This window comes from Mytilus edulis, chromosome 2 (genome assembly GCF_963676685.1).
Source record: "Mytilus edulis chromosome 2, xbMytEdul2.2, whole genome shotgun sequence".
In the NCBI taxonomy this organism is placed as follows: domain Eukaryota; kingdom Metazoa; phylum Mollusca; class Bivalvia; order Mytilida; family Mytilidae; genus Mytilus; species Mytilus edulis.
This window is the reverse complement of record NC_092345.1, coordinates 56,134,313-56,151,285: the sequence shown is the minus strand read 5'-3', so window position 1 is coordinate 56,151,285 and position 16,973 is coordinate 56,134,313. Positions and strand designations below refer to the sequence as shown.

At 31.8% G+C, this 16,973-nt stretch overlaps 1 protein-coding gene across 2 annotated transcripts in view; it reads left to right on the top strand.

Moving 5' to 3' along the window:
- LOC139510282 (dual oxidase 1-like) overlaps positions 1 to 16,973 on the top strand; it is a 71,273-nt gene that overhangs the window by 47,638 nt on the left and 6,662 nt on the right. For both annotated transcript variants that reach the window (XM_071296778.1, XM_071296776.1), the window contains 6 exons: positions 5,611 to 5,891; positions 8,683 to 8,913; positions 10,941 to 11,031; positions 11,765 to 11,814; positions 12,974 to 13,255; positions 13,960 to 14,189. In XM_071296778.1, the coding sequence (XP_071152879.1) occupies positions 5,611 to 5,891; positions 8,683 to 8,913; positions 10,941 to 11,031; positions 11,765 to 11,814; positions 12,974 to 13,255; positions 13,960 to 14,189 (1,165 nt within the window). The remainder of the gene's footprint in view (positions 1 to 5,610; positions 5,892 to 8,682; positions 8,914 to 10,940; positions 11,032 to 11,764; positions 11,815 to 12,973; positions 13,256 to 13,959; positions 14,190 to 16,973) is intronic.

The window sequence follows — 16,973 nt, the reverse complement described above, 5'->3', positions numbered from 1 at the left end:
CCAAATTCAATAATGATGCTTTTTATCCTAAATATTTCATCTGGAACCATATATTTAGAATGACCATGAATTTGTCATATTAGAATAGAAATAATTCATTGCGTTATTTTTAGACATGGTATTCCCCATCTGCCATGGTATTTGCTAGGGTATTGCCCATCTGCCATGGTATTTGCTAGCAAATACCCCGGCAGAGAAAAGAAAATGGCTCAATATATAGAAATTGGTGAAAAATACCATGGTTCTCATCCAATCAAAATACAGCATTATTACATAAGGTGGAATTATACATTTTATCTTTGCAAGTTGTGAACCTTACTATGAAATAATTGGTTAAATAGCTAGATAACAATTCAAACGTTAACAGAAGTGAGGATTTTGATTTTTTTTGATTTTTTTCTATCAATGATGCAGTGGACAATTTATATGACAAAAACACATGTCCAATGCTGTTGTTAAATGGAAAATGTATCTTATTATGATGAGTGTTTGCTTTCATTTCAGTAAAAAAAGATTTTGGTAATTGTTAGAATATATAAACTTTGCTTTATTTTACTTGTTAAACATGCTTGAGTTGAACATCATTTCCATACTTTTATTCTGAACATCTCTGCCTTTCAGCAATGGATGTTTTTAATCCTTTAGAAAAAAGACTGGTTTTCAGACATTTTGTAGTTTTGACCAACCCAGACATACCAGCAGTGAAATGAGCTTCTTAAATTAAAGGGATTCACTTTTGAGAAGTAAGACTGAATCTGAAAAAAAATATTGAAAAATTAGTCAAAACTGGGAGGGTTTAATTTGGAGATCTTACTTTGCCACAAATATTGATTTTTGAGTTATATTTCAATAGTGTTTTTTTTAGGATAATAATAAAATGTCTGCAAACCAGTCTGAAGCTAGTATACATTCATAATGACCAGTGAAATCAGTTTGTGGCAAAATACATTGCCAGTGTAATTCTCAAGGAGCAGTTAAACTTGAAGATCAAACATTCTAGATATCATTTTTAATACAGTTAATTGTGGTAATATACATGTAGATGTTTGTGAAAATAATAGAAATGTGGTATGATTATTTCAAATAAGACACTTATCCACAAGAATTTAAATGCATCTTAAAGGAGGGTGGAATAGTGATGCACAAATCAATCCGTGATTCTGTCAAATGTTTTTTCCCAAATGATAAAGAATTGCTTTATTTTGAACACATTGCAATGGATCATAAAATAAGATCTAGTTTTTCTTTTGATGGATTTGAGATTTACCATTCAATAGTTATTCCCTGTAGTTACCAATGATGCAGTGGACAATTTATATGACAAAAACACATGCCCAATGCTGTTGTTAAATGGAAAATGTATCTTATTATGATGAGTGCTTGCTTTCATTTCAGTAAAAAAAAAATTTGGTAATTGTTTAAATATATAAACTTTGCTTTATTTTACTTGTTAAACATGCTTGAACAACAATCATTTCCATACTTTTATTCTGAACATCTCTGCCTTTCAGAAATGGATGTTTTTAATCCTTTAGAAAAAAGACTGGTTTTCAGACATTTTGTAGTTTTGACCAACCCAGACATACCAGCAGTGAAATGAGCTTCTTAAATTGAAGGGGTTCACTTTTGAGAAGTGAGACTGAATCTGAAAACAATTATTGAAAAATTAGTCAAAATTGGGAGGGTTTAATTTGGAGATCTTACTTTGCCACAAATATTGATTTTTGAGTTATATTTCAATAGTGTTTTTTTTAGGATAATAATAAAATGTCTGCAAACCAGTCTGAAGCTAGTATACATTCATAATGACCAGTGAAATCAGTTTGTGGCAAAATACATTGCCAGTGTAATTCTCAAGGAGCAGTTAAACTTGAAGATCAAACATTCTAGATATCATTTTTAATACAGTTAATTGTGGTAATATACATGTAGGTGTTTGTGAAAATAATAGAAATGTGGTATGATTATTTCAAATAAGACACTTATCCACAAGAATTTAAATGCATCTTAAAGGAGGGTGGAATAGTGATGCACAAATCAATCCGTGATTCTGTCAAATGTTTTTTCCCAAATGATAAAGAATTGCTTTATTTTGAACACATTGCAATGGATCATAAAATAAGATCTAGTTTTTCTTTTGATGGATTTGAGATTTACCATTCAATAGTTATTCCCTGTAGTTACCAATGATGCAGTGGACAATTTATATGACAAAAACACATGCCCAATGCTGTTGTTAAATGGAAAATGTATCTTATTATGATGAGTGCTTGCTTTCATTTCAGTAAAAAAAAAATTTGGTAATTGTTTAAATATATAAACTTTGCTTTATTTTACTTGTTAAACATGCTTGAACAACAATCATTTCCATACTTTTATTCTGAACATCTCTGCCTTTCAGAAATGGATGTTTTTAATCCTTTAGAAAAAAGACTGGTTTTCAGACATTTTGTAGTTTTGACCAACCCAGACATACCAGCAGTGAAATGAGCTTCTTAAATTGAAGGGGTTCACTTTTGAGAAGTGAGACTGAATCTGAAAACAATTATTGAAAAATTAGTCAAAATTGGGAGGGTTTAATTTGGAGATCTTACTTTGCCACAAATATTGATTTTTGAGTTATATTTCAATAGTGTTTTTTTTAGGATAATAATAAAATGTCTGCAAACCAGTCTGAAGCTAGTAATACATTCATAATGACCAGTGAAATCAGTTTGTGGCAAGACACATTGCCAGTGTAATTCTCAAGGAGCAGTTAAACTTGAAGATCAAACATTCTAGATATCAGTTTTAATACAGTTAATTGTGGTAATATACATGTAGATGTTTGTGAAAATAAAGAAATGTGTCAGATACGAGTATTCATAGTTTTAGAATAAATTGGTCTCAAGATTTTATCATTTTATCTAACAAACAATTATTTAGAATTCATTTAATTGAGACTATGTACATGGTAACATCAGCTATTGAAATCTACACTACTTTGATTATATCTGTATACATTGTACTTCATATGACCAAAAATATGGTGTTGAAATCATTGCATTTTCTGTACACTCTTTGTGATTTTAATAGCTAAACAATTTGTAGTTACATTATATACAAAGCTAAGACACAAGTCTTTCCTGAATTCTTAAATAGTTTCAATAGCAAATATCAATTAAAAAAATTATACTCTTAAATGTTTACCTCATGAAATTGAAAAATATGTTATATAACAAATATATAACAAATAATGTTTTTGAATAAACAGAATTTTGGTTTACTGATTGAAATATTCCATTTTTTCTAAAAATATTGAAATATATTGAGTCAGCTATCTATTTAATGACCAGATGACAAATGATGTCAACAAGTATTTTATTTTCATAGAACACTCAAAATGTGTATGATTGTTTGTTCAAACTTTGATATAACAGAATTCATTAGAAAAAAAATCCAAATTAATATATCTTCAATTTAAAATGTTGACAGTTGTGAGACATGTTGTTAGACTCTTTATGTTTTTATCCTCTGTATGTATTTATGAATTTTCATTGGTAATTTACATTTTATCTTTGCAAGTTGTGAACCTTACTATGAAAATATTGGTTAAATAACTAGATAACAATTCAAACATTAACAAAAGTGAGGATTATGATTTTTTTTGATTTTTTTCTATCAATGATGCAGTGGACAATTTATATGACAAAAACACTTGCCCAATGCTGTTGTTAAATGGAAAATGTATCTTATTATGATGAGTGTTTGCTTTCATTTCAGTAAAAAAAGATTTTGGTAATTGTTAAAATATATAAACTTTGCTTTATTTTACTTCCACACTTTTATTCTGAACATCTCTGCCTTTCAGCAATGGATGTTTTTAATCCTTTAGAAAAAAAGACTGGTTTTCAGACATTTTATAGTTTTGACCAACCCAGACATACCAGCAGTGAAATGAGCTTCTTAAATTGAAGGGATTCACTTTTGAGAAGTGAGAACTGAAACTGAAAAAAAATATTGAAAAATTAGTCAAAATTGGGAGGGTTTAATTTGGAGATCTTACTTTGCCACAAATATTGATTTTTGAGTTATATTTCAATAGTGTTTTTTTAGGATAATAATAAAATGTCTGCAAACCAGTCTGAAGCTAGTATACATTCATAATGACCAGTGAAATCAGTTTGTGGCAAGATGCATTGCCAGTGTAATTCTCAAGGAGCAGTTAAACTTGAAGATCAAACATTCTAGATATCATTTTTAATACAGTTAATTGTGGTAATATACATGTAGATGTTTGTGAAAATAATAGAAATGTGGTATGATTATTTCAAATAAGACACTTATCCACAAGAGTTTAAATGCATCTTAAAGGAGGGTGGAATAGTGATGCACAAATCCATCAGTGATTCCGTCAAATATATTTTTTTTTTCCCCAAATGATAAAGAATTGCTTTATTTTGAACACATTGCAATGGATCATAAAATAAGATCTAGTTTGTTTTTGATGGATTTTAGATTTACCATTCAAGAGTTATTCCCCGTAGTTACCTCATAAGTTAGTTTTCTTCAGTTTCCAGATGATAATGAAAATACTGATGATCAAAGTTTTTTTGTTTTGTTTCAGATTTGAACTTTAAAAGTAACAAACAAGATTATTAACCCCTTAAGTGTTTTATTTCAACCAAATCCTACAACGTTACCCCTTAAACTTGAGTAGGATGTTTGATCTTTTAGGTCTAGGAAAAAATGAGCTTGAAACAGATGTGATCGAATGGTTGAACATAACATGTGAATTTATTATCAATAACAAATAAAAACATTATTACTGAATAACTTGAATGACTAAAGCTTTATATATGGAATGCGATTTTAATGCTTGAAATTATATACTGTCGATTCATTTATTTTTTTAGGGTACAAATTTTTGTGGATGACAGAAAACTTGCATGTCTGTGGATATTTAATTTTGTGGTTCTGCCAAAGTCTGTGTACTTTCCTGCAGAAAATATGTCCAACATTGAACAATTTATTTTGTGATTCACTTGTTCCTATGAAATCCACAAAAATTGGTGTCCAACGAATAATAATGAATCCTCAATATATGTTAATATGAATACATTGTACCTGTATTTGTCATCAAATCTTCATTAAATTTTCTGGTACAACTTCAATTATTTACAGAACTAAAGATATATCTCTTTAATATGCAAATCTTTTTAAAATATTTGTTTGTGTTTCAAATTTTTGATAACAATTAATTTATCTCATCCTAAAGAATGGACTGTCTCTTAAAGAAAAGTAAGTCAAAGTAAAATTGAAGGATGAAAGCCCATTAACAATTATAATGTTTAAATGCAAAATTTATATTCTAATGATACTTTTTCATTTGTGGCGTAGCAATATACTTTTATTTGAAATATGTTTTGGTAAAAAAAAAAATTCCAGCACATACCAGTATGCTTTAATTAACTAGATTAACTAAATTTTCTGTCTGAGGGCCAATTAGGCTAGAAATGATTAGATAAAGCTGCTTGTTTGTATAGATAGTTTATTACATGCTAAGAGTGATCTCTACAAAACTTTGCCTTTTGAAATGTATATATTTAATACAATTTTCAATTTTCTTAGGAGTATTGATATTGGAAGACGAAAGTCAAGTACACTCAACATTGAAAATCGTAGAAAATCAAGTAGTCAGCCTTCAACATGCAGTGATGATAGCAGATCAAACAGTCTCAAGTCCAGTAACTTGAGTGATGCCAAGTTTGTAGCTGTCAGGGAAAAATATTCACCACTAAAGTCAAAGCTGAAAACAGTAGCACACTTTATTGAAAACAACAGACAACATATCTTTTTTCTTGTTCTGTTTTTTGGGATATGTCTTGGATTGTTTACAGAAAGGTTTTACTGTAAGTATGAATATAATAAGTCCCATAAATCAATGATTGTTTACAGTAAGATACAACTTTCTATTTTTGAATTTGATTATGTGCCTCTGTAATCAAAACGGTCCAGTGCTATATATAGTCTTAAGATAGCTCTGATGTCTGATGGCCTTTTTGCAGACTTTTGGGGCTTGGTGATGTAATAGCACAGTCCATATAGTAATCATGTAACATTGCAATTACTTTTTTGACATTAGAGATTTTTTATTCTCTTAATTATTACCTATTTTCACATTTCTTGATCAGTGTGAGAAAGATATTTCTCCTCACTAATGAAATATCTGTTCTCGGAAAATGATTGGTTGAAATTTAATTATGACGTCAAATTTTCAAGGTTTATTCTGAATTTCCTATTGTGTCGTCATGAAAAAAAGGTGACTATGCCTGATGATGTCACATATAGAGAACACAACTTTCTGCAAATCTTTGAACATGTTGAATAGAAAAGATAAAAATTAGTACAGAAAAAGATTATACCACTATAACTTGTGTTTAACATGTATAAGAATAGTTCTTCACTCTCAACAGTTAGATTATAATTATTCGAAAAGCTAGGCAAGTCTTGCGCTTTAAATATTATGATTTAACTAGCTTATAAATAACATAACACACAATATGCAGGGTTGGAATCTATATTTTGTTTCATTTTTAGCTCACCTGGCCCGAAGGGCCAAGTGAGCTTTTCCCATCACTTGGCGTCCGGCGTCCGTCGTCGTCGTCGTCCGTCGTCGTCCGTCGTCGTCCGTCGTCGTTAACTTTTACAAAAATCTTCTCCTCTGAAACTACTGGGCCAAATTAAACCAAACTTGGCCACAATCATCATTGGGGTATCTAGTTTAAAAAATGTGTGGCGTGACCCGGCCAACCAACCAAGATGGCCGCCATGGCTAAAAATAGAACATAGGGGTAAAATGCAGTTTTTGGCTTATAACTCAAAAACCAAAGCATTTAGAGCAAATCTGACATGGGGTAAAATTGTTTATCAGGTCAAGATCTATCTGCCCTCAAATTTTCAGATGAATCCGACAACCCGTTATTGGGTTGCTGCCCCTTAACTGGTAATTTTAGGGAATTTTTGCTGTTTTTGGCTATTATCTTGAATATTATTATAGATAGAGATAAACTGTAAACAGCAATAATGTTCAGCAAAGTAAGATTTACAAATAAGTCAACATGACCAAAATGGTCAGTTGACCCCTTTAGGAGTTATTGACCTTTATAGTCAATTTTTAACCATTTTTCGTAAATCTTAGTAATCTTTTACAAAAATCTTCTCCTCTGAAACTACTGGGCCAAATTAATCCAAATTTGGCCACAATCATCTTTGGGATATCTAGTTTAAAAAATGTGTGGCGTGACTTGGCCAACCAACCAAGATGGCCGCCATGGCTAAAAATAGAACATAGGGGTAAAATGCAGTTTTTGGCTTATGACTCAAAAACCAAAGCATTTAGAGCAAATCTGACATGCGGTAAAAGTGTTTATCAGGTCAAGATCTATCTGTCCTGAAATTTTCAGATAAATCGGACAACCTGTTGTTGGGTTGCTGCCCCTGAATTGGTAATTTTAAGGACATTTTGCTGTTTTTGGTTATTATCTTGAATATTATTATAGATAGAGATAAACTGTAAACAGCAATAATGTTCAGCAAAGTAAGATTTACAAATAAGTCAGCATGACCAAAATAGTCAGTTGACCCCTGAAGGAGTTATTGCCCTTTATAGTCAATTTTTAACCATTTTTTCGTAAATCTTAGTAATCTTTTACAAAAATCTTCTTCTCTGAAACTAGTGGGCCAAATTAAACTAAACTTTGCCACAATCATCATTGGGGTAATTTGTTTTAAAAATGTGTGGCATGACCTGGCCAATCAACCAAAATGGCTGCCACGGCTAATAATAGAACATAGGGGTAAAATGCAGTTTTTGGCTTATAACTCAAAAACCGAAGCATTAAGAGAAAATCTGACGGGGTTTAATTGTTTATCAGGTCAAGATCTATCTGCCCTGATGTTTTCACATGGATCGGACAACCCGTTGTTAGGTTACTGTCCTGAATTGGTAATTTTAAGGAAATTTTGCCGTTTTTTGTTATTATCTTGAATATTATTATAGATAGAGATAAACTGTATACAGCAATAACGTTCAGCAAAATAAGATCTACAAATAAGTTTACATGACCAAAATAGTCAATTGACCCCTTAAGGAGTTATTGCCCTTTATAGTTAATTTTTAACATTTTTCATAAATTTTTGTAAATTTGTAGAAAATATTTTCCACTGTAATTACTGGGCCAAGTTCATTATAGACAGAGATAATTGTAGCAACAAGAATGTTCAGTAAAGTAAGATCTACAAACACATCACTCTCACCAAAACACAATTATGTCATGAATTTATCTGTGTCCATTATTTAATATGCACAAGACCAAGGTGAGCGACACAGGCTCTTTAGAGCCTCTAGTTATAATTGGTTATCTTTCATTGTTGCTCTGAAAATTACATTTTTGTAGCAACTATTCCATTGTGTACAACATTTTTGCCATTGGTCCTCTTTAGTTTCTTTTTTTCCATTAAACCTATAAAAAGGATGGAAATTTATCTCAAATTACAGATTTTCAAACATAATGCAGCCCCCAAGATTGTTATTACAAAGAAAATAATGTAATATACATGATGTATTAAAACATAATTATTTATTTAACATTGAAATGAAAAAATCTACCGGTAACATACAGTACTCCTATTTCATTACAGATTACACAGTTGAAAGAGAACACAGTGGATTAAGGGCCTTAATGAGTTATGGTATAAGCACCACCAGAGGAGCTGCGGCAGCCATGAGTTTTACCTTCTCATTGCTATTACTTACAATGTGTAGGAACATGATCACATGGTTACGTGGAACATTCCTGAATCTTTACATTCCCTTCGATTCTCATGTGGCATTCCATAAAGTTGTTGCATGGTCAGCTCTATTTTTTACTGGTAAGAAAATTAGATTAACCTTTCAAGCAGACCAAGAAAGAAAAAAAAACCTTTTGATTTTCTGCAGGATTTCAAGTAAATGGAAAATTTATAATCAAAACAAATTAATCCCTTCACTGCCTTTCATATTGGGTTTTAAGTTATTGAATTAACAATCCTCATTTGAACTGTAATTTACCTTAAAGCTTTTTTTGTTGTTGTCATTTTAAGTATATAGGAACTCCCTGCCTGCTACTGATCATTGTCACTCATTACCCAAAATGCATGAAATAGCAGCAAGAGAGGTAGAAAAATGCCTATATTGATCAGTTTCTTCAATTCAAAACCTATTTGGACATGTTTTTAGTGAAATGGTTGTATAATGTTAATTTTTATGTAGCAAATAAAATTGCACTAAAAAATAAATAGCACATTCACTTTCTTTCTTATAATGTTTATCGCTAAGTGCTTTGTTGTAAAAGAGGTGGAAGTGCTTTATTTTGTAAGGATAGAAACATGAAATTGTTTTGAAGTTGTTTAAAGAGTCATTTGAAAAGTTTTTGTTATGGTCTTCTTAAAGTCCTAGCCTTTGAAAAACCAATCTGAATTTTATCAAAGTAAAATCATTGGTTCACTATTAAAGGTTATCAGTCAAGTCAATTACTTGTTCCTTAAGGCCACACCAATTTAATTCCTTGTTTGACGGACCCGCCCGCACCTATTTTTTTCAAAACAGATTTTTTTTTTTTTTTTAAATTCCCGCTTCCCGCATCGGGAAATGTAATCGTGTCCATTTTCCGCACCGTTTTTAGCTCACCTGACCTGAAAGGTCAAGTGAGCTTTTCTCATCACTTGGCGTCCGTCGTCCGTCGTCCTGCGTCCGTCGTCCGTCGTCTGTCGTCCGTAAACTTTTACAAAAATCTTCTCCTCTGAAACTACTGGGCCAAATTCTACCAAACTTGGCCACAATCATCCTTGGGATATCTAGTTTAAAAAATGTGTGGCGTGACCCGTCAAACCAACCAAGATGGCTGCCATGGCTAAAAATAGAACATAGGGGTAAAATGCAGTTTTTGGCTTATAACTCAAAAACCAAAGCATTTAGAGCAAATCTGACTGGGGTAAAATTGTTAATCAGGTGAAGATCTATCTGCCCTGAAATTTTCAGACGAATCGGACAACCTGTTTTTGGGTTGCTGCCCCTGAAATGGTTATTTTAAGGAAATTTTGCAGTTTTTAGTTATTATCTTGAATACTATTATAGATAGAGATAAACTGTAAACAGCAATAATGTTCAGCAGAGTAAGACCTACAAATAAGTCAACATGACCAAAATTGCCAGTCGACCCCTTAAGGAGTTATTGCCCTTTATAGTCAATTTTTAACAACTTTTCATCATTTTTTGTAACTTTTCTAAAAAATTTCTTCTCTAAAACTACTTTGCCAAATTTAATCAAACTTGGCGACAATTATCATTGTGGTTTATAGTTTAAAAAATGTGTCCGATGACCTAGCCTACCAAACAAAATGGCCGACATGGCTAAAATTAGAACATAGTGGTAAAATGCAGTTTTTGCTTTATATCTTTGAAACCAAGACATTTAGGGCAATTTTTCAAGATTTTAATGTCCATCAGAAACCTACTTTTTTATGTTTACAAAAAAATAATATAGTCGCTCGCCTTTACTTTTCAAGCTTCGCCTCAAAAATTTGCAAATAAAATATTTTTTTATTAAAATTTTCAAATCGCTCGCTCGCCCCAATTTTTGAAGTCCAAAAATCCGTAGAACAAGAAGTTAAATTGGTGTGGCCTAAAAATGAAATAACCATTGGTCAGTAGACAGAAACTATATTTACCCCTGCTTTTGCAAAAAAATGTAATTTTAAAGTGTAAATTGTTGTATAACGATGCAGAATAATTAAAAAACAACATCGAAGTAAAAATAATACATAGCCTAATATTTGTACTTTATCTGTATAAAAATTATTGAAACCATAACCAAAAATATAACCAAAAATAATGCAATTTTTGAACTATTTTTTTTAAGGATTACATGTGATCGGATATAGTATTAACTTCTACCAGCTAGCCACACAACCAACTAAACATTTGTGTGTATTCGACTCTGTTGTTCTGAGGTATGTAAAATTATACAAGTTATTTAAATTGGTGGCTATGTAGTTTAATATTATTACAAGAACTGGCAACACCTATGATTTTAGAGAGAAATTAATTGTATGCTTGTATGCATGGAGAAGGAAAGTAAAGTACATGACCTCAAAAGACTCTGTAAATGGAATTATTTAATCAAAATGAAAGTGAATTTCCTTATTTGGAGTTGTAATGAGAAATGCCTTTCGACGGTGAAGTTCAGCAAAAAAAATAAATGTTCCTTTCAAATGACTTCATGGGACTTTACATCCTGTTTATCCTTGCAATGAAAGATACTGATATTTAATATATAATAAATTTGTTCTTCCTTACCTTGTTACAATTAGCACCTTAAAAACTAAAAGAAATGTTTATAGATATGTGTAATTGTTCTTTAAAAATTAAAGTGAAACTTTACACAAGATAGATTTTGAAGAACTTAACCAGCCAGAAGTCATATTTTTAAATTTATAGCTTATCATAAGAATAAAAGAATGGAGAGACGTTTATCACATGAATATCTATGTTTTACTACTTCCTGTAATCCCTCTTTTTTTTAACTACAATGTATTACATTGATGAACATTCAGTTAAGTTTTCCCTGGTCTTCTTGACTAGAAGTATCTGAAATAGTAGCACATTGAAGTATCACATTGTCAATTTGTTATTGCCAGGTAAAAGTACACGCATGATATTAATAGTTCTTTACTGTTTTTTCAGAACTGAAGCTTTGCCAGGTTTTGAGTTTTGGTTCTTTGGAAATATGACTGGTAAGTTATTTTATTGAAGTAAATACATCTATAGTCGCCGTCACATAAAATTGGCACAATGTTTTTTGTCTAAAATTTCTTAAATATCGACCGCGTTTACTAAAGATCATGTTTTTCAATTAGCGGAATACAAATCCTGTCCAAATATCCACTACTGTCCTACCTTTTATTGTGTTTGCACTGTATAATCCTGACCTTCACATAATCCAAGATTATTTTGTATGGTGGAATCCGACATTGTTATTACAGGAAGTGTTGCCGTGGAGTTCCACGTGCTCTCCATTTTCTTGTGCCTCTCGGAGCTTTTCGTCATCTTTACGTAAAAAGCGCGGGAAATTGTATCATCAATGACAATGATATTACCAGAGAGTAACGAATGTTATGGCATAAGGGATCCTCATAGAAACCAAGATGGCGGTTTTACAATGTAAATAATCTTGAAAAATGTGAAGGTCAGGATTATACAGTGCAAACACAATAAAAGGTAGGACAGTAGTGGATATTTGGAAAGGATTTTAATTCCGCTAAATGAAAAACATCATCTTGAGTAAACGCGGCTGAAATTAAAAAAATTTTTGACAAAAAACATGGTGCCAATTTTACGTGACGGCGACTATAGATATATATTGAGTAAGAAACATGGTATTATAAGCACTGAAAAAAAGTTAATCAAACTGGGTCACCCTTAAAAAAATGTTTGTTTGATGTTCCACATCCATGCCTTTTAAGGTTTGGTAGGTATGTAGGGATTTTATTATTTAGGGGCCTACAACATTAGTATGAATGTTTAGACAAGAAAACAACAAAATGGCAGGAAAAATCTTTTTAAACAAATTTGAAGCAATTTGTGTTATACAATTTTTCAGGTAAGCTGCTTATAAGGTGGTTAGGTTGGCAGCATCCAAGAATTTAAATTTTATTTAAAAAAAAACACTTTTTGATAGAGGGGGAGATTATAGAGATTTTCTTTGTTGCAGACATGTCTGAAAACAATCTTCAATCTCTACCCTAAAAGGAAATGATTTTAAGACACACACTTGATAGGATTAACATTAATTGTAACCCTTGAAATGGTCATTTTAAGGAAATTTTGCAGTTGTACTGGTGTTTTGCTTGTGGTGGTAATCTGATAATTTTGACCAATTTTACTTTATTATAGGTTGTACTGGTGTTTTGCTTGTGGTGGTTATCTGTATCATCTATGTGTTTGCTACGCAGACAGCCAGACAATATATATTTAATGGTTTTTGGCTGACACACAAACTCATTGTCATCATGTATGTTTTGACTATTCTGCATGGTGCATCAGTGATTGTACAGAAGCCAATGTTCTTTGTTTACTTCATTGTACCCGCCATTCTTTTTGCCATGGATAAAATGATTAGTTTGAGTAGGAAGAAAACAGAAATAGCAGTACTTGGAGCAGAAAAGTTACCATCAGGTAAGAAAGCTACCAATGTTAAAATAATCCAGTTAAAAAGCATATTTTTGGAAAGGGATGTTCCATTGAAACATGCATGGTATCTAGACAAGATGCTTTCAAATAGGGATTACAACCTTTAAAGGTGATTTTAGAATTTTAAACATTTTCAATGTACAAAGTAAAATCACAAAAATACTGATCCCTGAGGAAAATTCAAAGCAGAAAGTCCCAAATCAAATGGCAAAATCAAAAGCTCAAACACATGAAACAAATGGATAACAACTGTCTTATTCCTGACTTTGTGCAAGCATTTTCCTAAGTAAAAAAGGTGGATTAAACCTGGTTTAAAAAGGTATTTGTCTCCCAGCCATAGCTGACACTTGAGAGTGCCATAAATCTTTTTATGGAATAGCACTTAGTAGATATAATTATATGCAAAAGCATTATTAAGTTGTTTTTTTTTAAGTCTTTGATTTTTGATACATGAAGTTAATGAATTACCAAGTGTGTTTATTTATATTTACAGTTTAATGATCAAATTGTTCATGTTTCACTGTAGAAATCTCAAACTGAAAGAAGTCAGTCATACTACATACATTTCACTGATTTGGTTGAAACATTGAGATTTTCTATGCTTTTTCATCAATAAAAAATCAGTAATTTGGCAAAAGTGAAGAGTTCCTTTTAAGGAGCATTCTACAATAAATATTTATACTTTGCAGACATCACTTTCCTTCAATTCAAAAGACCATCTAAATTTGAATACAAATCTGGTCAGTGGGTGAGGATTGCCTGTCTGTCACATGGCAGAAATGAATTCCATCCATTTACCATAACGTCTGCTCCTCATGAGGATACTCTGTCTCTACACATCAGAGCTCTGGGTCCATGGACCTGGAATATCAGGAATCTGTTTGATCCTGAAAGTCTCAAAGATGGACCATATCCAAAGGTAAATAAAATACTGAATTACTTCAAAGGTGGTTTATATTATAGTATATTAATGAAGATAAGTTGTTTAAAGTGAACTTACTATTATAGTAGTAAATTGAAGGCAAGATTGTGTCTTACCTTTTTTTGCACCTCTTATATTTTAACTGACTTTGTGAAATTGTTTCTACGCATAACCTATTGGTAGGAGTATATTTAAATTAATTATTTTACAAGTAATGGCAACAATACCTAACTATAGTACATTTTTTGTATAAAAACTGGTCAAAGTTTAAAATTTTTTTGTACATTTTGATAAAAAAAATAAAGAAAGAAATTTAAAAGGCATGAAAACATAATATGCAGGTGTAATACCACCAAATCATGGTACGTCACATCTGGTTGTATACGAAAATAGGTTGAAAAAAAATATTCCCATGAATTTGACAGTTGAAGGTTATTATACCTACATTTTATTGCAGTAAAACATTTTCTGTGTCATAAACATATATTTTGGGTATTTCAATGTACCATTCTTTTAGTTCACCTGGCCCGAAGGACCAAGTGAGCTTTTCTCATCACTTTGCGTCCGTTGTCCGTCCGTCGTCATCCATCGTCGTTAACTTTTACAAAAATCTTCTCCTCTGAAACTACTGGGCCAAATTAAACCAAACGTGGACACAATCATCATTAGGGTATCTAGTTTAAAAAATGTGCCCCATGACCCTGCCTGTGAACCAAGATGGCAGACATGGCTAAAAATAGTACATAGGGTAAAATGCAGTTTTTGGCTCATATCTCTGAAACCAAAGCATTTAGAACCAATCTGACAAGGATACAATTGTTCATTAAGTCAATATCTATCTGCCCCTGAATTTTAAGACAAATCAGGCAATTGTTGTTGGGTTGCTGCCCTTCAATTGGTAATTTTAAGGAAATTTTGCCATTTTGGGTAATTATCTTGAATATTAGGCCAACTAAAATTAATTAGTAGATTTTCATCCAGATTTTTGAAAAAAATGGGGCGGGTGGGAGGATTTTATTTTTTAAATTTTATGACAAGTTCATCTTACCGTGGGGGTATAAGCAACTGTAAAATAAGATTATATCATGTACATAATTTTTCGAATAAATATCTCTGATTCACTGATTGATAACCAATGTTATACATGTGATTGCAGCTTTAGAAACCTATTATAGTAAACATCAAAAACTTAGAGAAATGCTCTTTTCAGTTGGACTATATATAATACACAATATGTTTTTGCTTTCTAAATGATGGTGTGTAGTCCACATAGAATTAATCAAAATTAATGCAACACAGCTATTATGAGTACAGAATGAAATGAAAACCCAAACAGTGTTAGGGTAATAGGCCTAGGGTTGGTGCTAAAGAAAGATGCAAATATAATTATGATATTAAACATGAACTTAACGGTTCTTAACCAAAAAGAAGTTGTTGTTTAATGAATATATTGAGGGTATTGGGATAGAGGGCGTTTGCTGTATCAAAAAACGACAGCCATCTAAAGTAAATCTAAGAGCTTGCTATAATGATTTAAAATGCGTATGTTTGTATACTTTCTTTTTAACTCAATTTACGGTCAGACATAAATCTAACAAGTTCGTGCTTGTGTCAATTTCCCTAATCCAGTCATGTTTTGTTACCAAGGTGTCCCATGACTCGTGTGCTTTGGATATCATTCACAGTCCAATTTCCTGACACAAAGTCATTGTATATAAATAAAAAATTAAAACGGTTTTCTATCATTTGTGACATACCGCAATTTGCCGATGCGTTCTTGGACATAAAGTTTTACTCGTAACCCGAATATTTCATGCCCTTCTCGTAATCAATCTCTATTCCCAATAAATGATGATGTCATTTTAGAGCAGCAGAATATATGTCGACTTAATCATTTTCGTTAGATTACTCAAAGAAATACAAAAGCGAAATTTGAAACAGGAAGTTTTGAATGAAACGAAATTATCAATGTTTACCGGTAACGGACATGAACAAAATCCGGAAATTGTAATTTTTTTAAAATAAAAAAAATCGGGGCAGGACGATTTCAGAGGGGCGGGCGGGGATGAAATTCTATCAATTAATTTTAATTGGCCTTATTATAGATAGAGATAAACTGTAAACACCATTATGTACAACAAAGTATGATCTACAAATAAGTCGACATGACCAAAATGGTCAATTGACTCCTTAAGGAGTTATTGCCCTTCTTAGTCAATTTTTAACATTTTTCATAAATTTTGTAAATTTTTATGCCCCACCTACAATAGTAGAGGAGCATTATGTTTTCTGGTCTGTACGTCCTTCGTTCGTTCGTCTGTGCGTTCATTCATCTGGATTCAGGTTAAAGTTTTTGGGTCAAGGTAGTTTTTGATGAAGTTGAAGTCCAATCAACTTTAAACTTAGTACACATGTTCCCCATGATATGATCTTTCTAATTTTAGTGCCAAATTTAAGTTTTGACCCCAATTTCATGGTTCACTGAACATGGAAAATGATAGTGCGAGTGGGGCATCTGTGTACTATGGACACATTCTTGTTACAAAATATTTTCCACTGCAACTACTGAGCCAAGTTCACTATTGAAAGAGATAATTGTAAGCAGCAAGAATGTTCAGTAAAGTAAGATCTACAAACACATCACCAACACCAAAACACAATTTTGTCATCAATCCAGCTGCGTCTTTTGTTTAATAAGCACATAGACCAAGGTGAGCGACACAGGCTCTTTAGAGCCTCTAGTTTTTATCTGGGGTTTCTATAGAATATTTTGGAAACTTG